General features: G+C 35.2%; 1 protein-coding gene across 1 annotated transcript in view; it reads left to right on the top strand.

Annotated features, from left to right (window-relative positions):
• Window positions 1-8,884, top strand: part of LOC144435234 (uncharacterized) — a 24,502-nt gene extending 15,618 nt beyond the window's left edge. The window contains exons 19-26 of the mRNA XM_078123817.1: window positions 1-17; window positions 400-460; window positions 896-964; window positions 1,674-1,853; window positions 5,695-5,763; window positions 6,143-6,250; window positions 7,067-7,182; window positions 7,692-8,884. The exon at window positions 1-17 is cut by the window's left edge and continues 150 nt beyond it. Of these exons, the coding sequence (XP_077979943.1) occupies window positions 1-17; window positions 400-460; window positions 896-964; window positions 1,674-1,853; window positions 5,695-5,763; window positions 6,143-6,250; window positions 7,067-7,182; window positions 7,692-7,824 (753 nt within the window). The 3' untranslated portion in view covers window positions 7,825-8,884. The remainder of the gene's footprint in view (window positions 18-399; window positions 461-895; window positions 965-1,673; window positions 1,854-5,694; window positions 5,764-6,142; window positions 6,251-7,066; window positions 7,183-7,691) is intronic.
• The last annotated feature ends 876 nt before the right edge of the window (window positions 8,885-9,760 follow it).

Below are 9,760 nucleotides of genomic sequence, written 5' to 3' on the forward strand. Positions count from 1 at the left end.
ATTCTTTATTTTCGAAGGTATGTACATACTAACTTGTGTTTTGATAAGATGAATATATTATTTCCAAAACCATAACCTAGTGTTACAGTAGTTCATATATGTCTATCAAACATGTAAACCACCAAGGAATATTAGTGTAAGTACATTGTTAACTTCCATAACGGATACCAATTCATTAAACATACGCCCTCTGTGTTCGTCAAAATATATCAATTGAAAAAAAGTCACATTGCAGAATGAATATTTCATTTTTAAAATCAAGCTTACGTTAAATGATGTATACAGTAAATCAAATTACAGATTGAATCAATTCCTGCCGAAAATTGTCTATTTTCAAAATCATGTCTTTTACACAACTACTACACAGTTCATATAATAATTGCTATTATATTCCTACAGGATTGATATGTTCGGCATTTACATAGTCATGTTCTTTCAAGTGGTCAAGTCTTTCATGAAGGTATGTCAACATATTTTGTTAAAATAAAGAGTAGAAATTCACCATGATTATTTTTATCATGTATAGTCGTTTTATGCTACTCCTTAAGTTTTTTTTTTATCCAAATCGATAAATGTAAAATGTTGTTTGTGTGTTTTTTGTCTTTAACTAGTATTAAGATGAGAATGAACATTTAGACGATGTTAAAAATATTAAATAGAACAAAATACTGCAAATGTTGATATGTGTATAAGAATATCGTATAGATATGAAACTTCAGAGTACTGGACTCAATTTTCCCCATTTTGTCACGTGATATCACTTTGTTCAGACCGATAACAAAGTTGGCCATTTTGTTCTTGTTGACAATGAAAGCGTGCTCTAGATGTACACAATCGAAGTAAAAAAGTGTAGTTTTTATCTTCTCATACTCATTGAATATTTGTCGTTTTTCAGGCTCTAGTGGTGATACTATTATTTATTGCGGCTTTCACGTCAGCCTTTTATATGTTGCTTCAAAAATTAGTAAGTGGGTTACTTTAAGTATTTCAGCAGTTTTACTTGGTGGATAGGTGGGCCTGTTGTAAGGTTATTGGTGGACTTGGTGATTGTAGTACAGACAAAAGAAGTTTCTGTATGGTGTGTGGCGTATGATTGTATATAGTTTGTCGATTTATGTGCGATTACATTACATGGATGGATGCATGGTTGCACTGACGTACACGGATGGATGGATGGATGGATGGATGGATGGATGGATGGATGGATGAATGAATGCGTGTGTGTGTGTATGTATGTATATATATATATATATATATATATATATATATATTTATATATATATATATATATATATATATATATATATATATATATATATATATATATATATATATACGAGTGTATGTATGTATGTATGTATGTATGTATGTATGTATGTATGTATGTATGTATGTATATGTAAGTGAGGAATGGATGGATTGGTGGCTGGATGGTATCATAACGAGTCAATTTTCGTTAAACTACAATCATTCCTTTTATTTTACAATTTCAGTACTATAACTAATCTTATTTATTTATATAATAGATCAAATTGAGATTCATGGTAAAGAAAAAATGAAAGTCAAACTTGTGTAAAACTGTACACAGTGTGTCTCCAATATATCCACATTGCGTTTTCATTTGTAACTTGTTCTATATATATGTATTAAATCTCTTTTTACGCACACTATAGGAAGTTTTCTCAACACCTTGGGATGCCGCTATGAAGGTTCTTGTAATGACAGTTGGAGAGTTAGATTATACAGACATGTTTCACAGTGATGACGCTGACATACAACATTTCTATACTGTTGGTCGAGTCATGTTTGTTATCTTCATATTTCTGATGCCCATTGTTCTTATGAATCTCATGGTAAGTGATGACGTCACTCTATACTTTAAAAGTGTCTGCATCTCGTTCTATTTCAAAATGTTATGAATTAGCATTTGTATTGTGTTGTATTTATTTATTTATTTGAGGAGTCCTTGCAGTTCATTCTATCAACACCGCTGACATTAATATTCCATGCATTTTAAATGGCTAGAAACCCGTTACAAAGTACTCGTGTTAAAAATAGGAATTGTAGAAAGGCAAATATTTTGAATTTTAACCAGTACAACACATTTCATATCATCAGTGGTTGTCATTTATGTTCTCTTGTGTATATATGGTGTATTTGCCTGACATCCCCGTGACAACCCCCCCCCCTTTTTTAGCCCCCGTCGGACGAAGTCCGAGGCGGGGGCTTTATAAATTGGGTTCTGTCCGTGCGTGTGTGCGTGCGTCCGTGCGTGCATGCATGCGTGTGTCCGTCCTCAGCCATATCTCGGACATTCATGGACCGATTCCTTCCAAAATTGGTACATTCATAATTAGATATGAGTTACATATGCACGCTGATTTTCTTTTGGATGCGATGTGGTTTAGCTGAATTACAAACATTTAAAATATTTCACATGTCTGTAACAATAATTTGTAGAGTAAATTGCCCATGTGTATGAACATGGGTTCAGAATTGCAATCATCGAATTCAAATTTAGATTATCGAATTCAAATTCAGATTAGATTCGGATGTTTGTAAGAGTGACTTTTGTTTTTTATATCTGCATCGATAAAAGGTAAGGAGAATTATTATTCTTTATTGTCAATGTGCTTTGGATAATTATTAATCTTTATTGTCAATGCGCTTTGTACCTGTATGAAAACTAGTGCACACTTCATTACATACAATGCATTTCATGCTGTGCCAATCATAATTGTACATTTGTGGTAAATGGTATGTGTGTAAATAAAGCTTTTGAATGAAAGTTGTAAGCGCAAGTATGCATATTTGTTTATCAAAATCATCAAATATGGCCGGAAAACGGTTTATTGTACTTTTTGAGAATTATTTGGTCCCTATCCAATTCGTCTAATATATGAATATGTCTAATAGTGTGAATCCAAATCTGAGAATATTGTGCAAGATCGCCAACGTTATCCAAAAAGAGGCTGATGACGTATGTGCTTTAGATTTCATTCATGAATTGTAGTGCTCGCACAAAATTTCTTCCATTCTCCACGATACAGTAGATTCCGTTGTAAGTTTAACCCTACATTATCAGTGTTCTCCACGAGGGGTTTTTGAGGGGCGCACCGCCCCTCTGTTTGCGTTCAGCGCCCGTTTGTTTTGGTGTGAACGTCTTCAAGAAGAGATTCTATTCAATGCCGTTAAATGAAGGAAGTGAACAGCGACACTGCGTCTATCATCATTTATGAACTTATTTATCGCCTTGATTATAACAATGGTAGCCGAAACAAAAACAGTAAATGTAGTACCGTCGTAAAGTAGAAGACGGTATGTTGGCAGTTTCTATGGCCGGGTATATCAAGCCGGTAATTTCCAAGCCTTCCCGTATATATGGCCGTATACCGTTATACGTAATACAGTACGCATACGATGTACGATGTCACGGCAATTTTCGCATTGTATCGATAAATACGAACAAAATCCTAAAATTTATACATGTTCTTTAGAAATAACTACTCCGGTACGGTTCCATGGTAAAATTTATGTCCTAAATGATCACGTTTGGATGTGAATCGCGATCGTAGTACCACGAGGTAGCTCCAATGTGGCAGCCATGTTTGTTACTGCACATTTGCACTGAACGTATTCGGTTATTCTTAGCCCAAATTCGTCACATTAAAAATGTACGTATTTCCGGCAAATTTGGATGAAAAATCATTTTCCATTCATGAAAATTAAAAGGATATCAAATTTTAGAGAAATGAAGGGAAATGAATTGTTTTCAATTAATTTTTATGAATGACATGCACCAGATTCAGTAATCAAAAATTGGGGTGAACCTTGATGTATACTACCAATAATTGCAAATTTACCAGGGCAAGTCTGTTTTGGTGTTGGAGGACCTGGGTTTGTTTCTATATCACCTCCAAGCAGGAGCAACATCCTGGTGTAATAATTATAATACAAGTAAAGGTGAAGAATACAAGCGCAGCAGAAGGACAATATCTTTGTTAATTTTACATTGATCATGTAGTGCACAGAATAAAAACTTCCTACAGACTGCCTGTATTGTTGGACACACATTCCCATGATTGTTTTATTGCTAATACCTAGTCAGTAATTTGAAATATAAACTAAGACAATTGAACTTTCTATTTCTAGTTCTTTCAAGTGTTTGTATCCTTGGTACACCTTATATTGTAGTGAGTTCTAGGACAAGTTTCTAATAATGTATGTACTGTCCTATCACCTGTCTTTTATTTTATGTATGTACTGTCCTATCACCTGTCTTTTATTTTATGTATGTACTGTCCTATCACATGTGTTTTATTAGATTTTGGTTGTTGTCTTTGCTTTTGTTCTCTTTGTGTTCTCTAGTTCTCTAGTGGTCTATGTTCAGACCAGCAGTTAATTTGGGACGGTGCCCAAATCCTACTTTAACCTCCTCAACTGAAGAGTGTTCTCGGGTTCTGAGAACTTTGTTATTGTATTTATGTCTGTTGTGCAAGGTGTGTGCCTTTGTTGTGTCTGTATGCTTGTAAACCAGTACAGGATCCAACAATTTACTCCTACCACTGATATTGAATTTCATAAAATGGAGAGTGTATTTGAGAGTGCTCTAGAAATTTCATCCCAGTGTATTCTTATAGTGAAAGACTATGGTATGGCATTATTTACTCAAGATGACCGGTTCCACTTGTTCGATCCTCATAGCAGAAATGATCAAGGTTATTCAATGCCTGATGGACATGCAGTTCTTATCATTTTCAAGACAATACATGATCTCTGTACCCATTTAAGACAACTAACATCAACATTGACTGAGGATTCTCTTGCAAGTGTGGCTTTTGAAATTACTCCTACACTAGTCTATACAACAAATAGTCCAAGTGATTCCTTTAACCTTACAGCACATTATGGGATATGTTCATCTGCCATCATAACATGTACAACTGAAGAAACATAAGATGAAACAAACACTTAAAGTTGATAATAAAAAAAAATTCTCAAAAACAGAAAGATCATGTGCGCGTAAAATTAATGTCGCGAACCCTGATTTAAAGGAAGTACAAATGTATTCAACAGAACAAGACACATTAACACAATATACTAGTGAAACAGCTTCATGTAGCGTCAAAAGCATGCCACAGGTGTGTAAAACAGACCAATTACAAAGAACTGTTTCACAACCTTTGTCATGTGTACTTAAAATTAATGTCACAAAACGTCATTTAAAAAAGGTACAGATATATTCAACAAAACAACAAACATTAACCCACAAAAACACTTGTGAGATAGCTACATATAGAGTCCATAGCATGACACAGGTGTGTAAATCAGACAAATTACAAAGAACTGTTTCACAAACAAGTTATCAGCACAGTGATAATGATTGTAAAATCATTAGTGATTCTGCACCAGTTACACATTATTATCATCCAATTGACAAATCATGGCAATTTGCAAAAGCAATACTGTTTTCTTTGTCCCCACCAAAACACACTTTATTTTTTTTGGGGCTAGGACTTTAAGTCTCAAACATCCACTGCGGGGGCTGTGTCATCTTCGATGGCTTGTTTTATCAAAGTTTACTCCAATCCGTAGGTGTTGAACCCCTTTCAGCATTGCTCTCAAAGAACGTTAACCCCATTGGTATATATGAATCGGTCTTGATGGTGTTCTCTTATTTTCATTATGACGTAGGTCGGTATTGCTGTTGGTGACATCAACAGAGTCGAAGAAGGCGCCTATATAGAAAAGGTCGAGATGCAGGTAGGCAAATAAGTATATATGCGTCATCTACGGATGCCATAGGTACAGGAGGGCATGTGAATAGATAGTGGACTGTATGAGTACCATCGTCTTTCTTGTGTTATACGTTCAGTTTTATGAATAAAACAGAAATTCGTGTTTCTTATAGTATGCTTACATTTGTTTAAATGCAAGAACAGTGCATACAATGACGAAATAGAAGCCAAGCCGTCTTTTGCTAACTCGTTGATAGGTACACAGAAATCGGACACAAGATCTGGTACACATGAATATAATCAAGGTAGCCATAATCAAAGCAGTTCTCGTGCGATACTGTGTTGAAAGGAAGAACAAAACGAGTTAGTGATCATGTATTTGTAAATGTATTTTTTTTCGTAAGGTTGAACTCATTGAGGGTATCGAGAGAACGATGCCGAGGTGGTTGCAAAGAAAATTCTACGCAGCGAAGCTAGTTGTGGAACCCTATAAACAAACAGGTTTACAGAAGGTGAGTAAAGGAGTCTACAATATAACTTGCGATTTCATTTGTGTAATGTTATGACGTTGGTGATAGTCAAACCATTAAATAACAATGATTTTACTTGTCCTAGTTTCCATCGCTGTTTGACCGCCTTGGATTTATTTTGAAATCGATGTCACGAATTATACTTCAAATTTGCATTGCTATTCAAACATTTTCTTTGTTTGTACTTGTCCTTTTAAATTTGCACAAGTCAATGTGAATGTTTTGTTTCTATGGTAACGATACGTTCATACATAGCGCTCGTCACTTGCCAAGTATCAACACGTTTTCGCGTTAAGTTTCATTAGTTATTAGTTTGATGTAGGTTGCGTCAATAAGATGGCTAAAGTGGTCAAAATAACAAAATGGAATTCGAATATATAGTTTCAACGACATTGCGCCAGCTTCAACTATCTAGTTCCCCTTTCATGTTTTACACTCTTCCTGATAAATTAGCAAAATAAGAGGTGAATTTGGCAGATTTGGGAAAATCACAGCTAGACTAGTGTAAGATTCAGGGAAATTTCTGTTACATAAGGACAACTTATGGCGGCCATGATCTTAAGGATCACAGTGACGACAGCCATTGCTAATGTGCTATGCATGTTGTACCTAAGACAACATAGACTATCCTGGTGTCTGCAGCCGTAACTTTACATCGTCGCAAACCACAGCCTCTTTTACGGCACCGTCCAAGACGCGTTATTTCTGATCATTATTTCGTTATTTCGCAGTTTCGCTTTTAGAGGCAAGCTTTCAAAACCAACTTTTCTATAACTCTGTTACTTTGTTCTGCTGTAGCTGAAGAATCGTTTCTCCCGGAGAAAGGATCAAGCAAAGGCGATGGGGAAAGCAACAGTTTCCGATGACGTCACCATGGATAGCTTAAAGGAATATATCGAAGATTTCCAAACAGAGTTAGTATTTTGTGACTTATTGAAGGTGTAATTCGAGTTAGACTACAATAATGTATTCAATGAAACGGAAATACTTTCTTATTCGGTAAAACAAAATGTGCCAAACCTGTTTATGGTATTTCCTCGATTTGAAAGTGTCACATTATTTGCATCGTGCTGTACTCTGCAATAGAATAGTATTGAATGCTTCGAAACGGAGGGATATAGGGGCTTAGGGATTTGATTGAAAGAACGCAAACATCAGCCAAAGCAAATATTTTGAAATATTCGATAATTTGATGTGAGACTATAACTTTGTAAGTGTACAGGTAACATTTTGTTAGTGGATATCTTGCAGATCAAATTAGTTCTAATCATTTTGACTCATTACTTTGTTACCGTAGTCTCTTTATTGAATCGTTCATATAATTATCTAGATAACATTTGCGTTTTTATAATTTTCGTTGCGTCTGTCATATTTGTGGTAATTATTCATCTGTTTACTTATTTGTTCATTCACTTATTCCCAGCATCGAATCCCGTTTGAGATTAATGGGCCAAATGATGGAACTACAAGGTGGTCTTCTACAAAAAATGGGAGAGAAGATGGAAATTCCCTTTGATGATGCCGACTTTAGGGCCATGGAGGACGCTATGGATTAGTCTCGAGCAAAATTTGCATAAACCTTAATTAATTTGACTTAGATTTACAAATCAATTCATTTCACATGAATTAGGGAAATTGAGAAGATTTACAATAGCTTTAATTTTGTTGGAAAAGTTAGGATAGATAGGTAGTTATTATAGACATAGATAATTGTAGATAAGTAGGGTTAGGAATGAAAGTTTACCATGCACCAGGTACTTCAGAAAATCAGTATGCATGTAAATAAACACTTTTAAAGTTTCCCTGGACTAATGATTGAAAGATGTTGATTGGTATTTCATTTCATTGTGACGTTACTGAGTTGTACACAATGTACAGAATTGAAAGCACATTTTAAATTATTCAACAATGCTAGCTTTATTTATTTATCAAAATGGACCTGTCTGGATTATAGCACCCTCTGGTGGCTGGTTTGCAGTAATTTGACGTGAATGGTTGCACGTCATAGCGGGAATTACTATGTGACATGGGACACTTGTCATTAATATTAAGTTTTGACAGCTTTTCTATTGTTATGCAATCAACAACGCATTTACTGAGGTTGCCAAATAAGGCCTATACGTCACTTCCGCCTGAGTTCAGCTAGAGCCAGCCCAGTAAGAATAAGTGAACATGAAAGTGGATGAAATACATTTTATCTTGTTTAACTTTTTATGAAACCTTATGATGCCACATCCTTCTAATTAGTTGACATAGCTTTTGATTAGATGTTGATGGTACTACAACTTGATGTTTGCTTGTGAACATTACAATAAGGAGTTAGGACTCTTTGTCAACACGTTGTCTATTTTCGATATGTCGATAAGGTTTTGTCACTAGTATAGGTCATCTTACACCCTTACAACTATTCAACAATATAAAAAACAAAAATGATGGAAAAGTTTATGCTATTTGGGGCCTTTACGACATTGAGTGTCACATGACTAAATGCCCCCACGTTATCATATACCACAGCAAGGATTAAAATAGGTCACATGATGTGACGTCACAGTATTTAATGACGTCATAGTTTTAACACACGCTTTTCGTCCAGTCATCAATCGGGTCCTCTGGAATATTGTGATGGATTATTTTCAATTCTAAAGATGAAATTAAACATTTCTTGATGAGAAAATGGCTCAAATGTTATATTTATTTTGTATTTTTTTATGAAGCTAGGTTCAGAACGGCCACGACAAAGTGATGACGTCTCGGCCTAATAAAAATTGTGTGGTTCCGATTACATTCAATTTTAGAATAGGTGGGGTAGGTAGATTTTTTATTTTATTTTTATTTTTTCATGCATTGTTTTCATCTAGTTCAGGTAGTTATGTTTCCCGTTGTTTTCCATATGGTCTCTATGTTATTGTTTCTACAGCCATTACAGATTGAAAGGGCAGCTTTATATTGTCCGAAGTTGATGTCAGTTTCTCATCAGTTTCTGCATACTAATTCGTGCGAGTTTCACAGTTTTCGCGATTTTATTATATTTTTTCTCGAATACGTAAAAAAGGATCGGCAGTGAAAACTAGGTGGGGGGGGGGGGTTAAGGTAACCTAGACTGTAAGATACGTAGTGACGTTCCTTCCTCACCAGCCTCCTCTCACAGGTTGGCCGATGTGTGAGGGCGCCCCGTCACGGCGTACCTTACAGACTACAGGTAACCGGAACCAAACAATTTTTAGGCCTTTATAGTATTACGCGTCTTGAGGAATGTGGTAATGGATTTGTTAGTAAACAAGACACGCCTTCTATGGATGTCACTTAATCTAGTATTTTCAACCAAACATTTTAAGTGATATCCGTAGAAACTGTGTTTTGCTAACTAAAACAATGTGTTTTGTTTTATTATGTTAGAACTCATACCAATATTTTTTTAGTGGTCTGAGGTGAGAGAGATAAAAATGAATGATAAGTGTGATTTAGATTCATTCGCCAATGCGCCGATGATGA

The sequence above is a fragment of the Glandiceps talaboti genome, chromosome 5, assembly GCF_964340395.1.
Source record: "Glandiceps talaboti chromosome 5, keGlaTala1.1, whole genome shotgun sequence".
Classification (NCBI taxonomy): domain Eukaryota; kingdom Metazoa; phylum Hemichordata; class Enteropneusta; family Spengelidae; genus Glandiceps; species Glandiceps talaboti.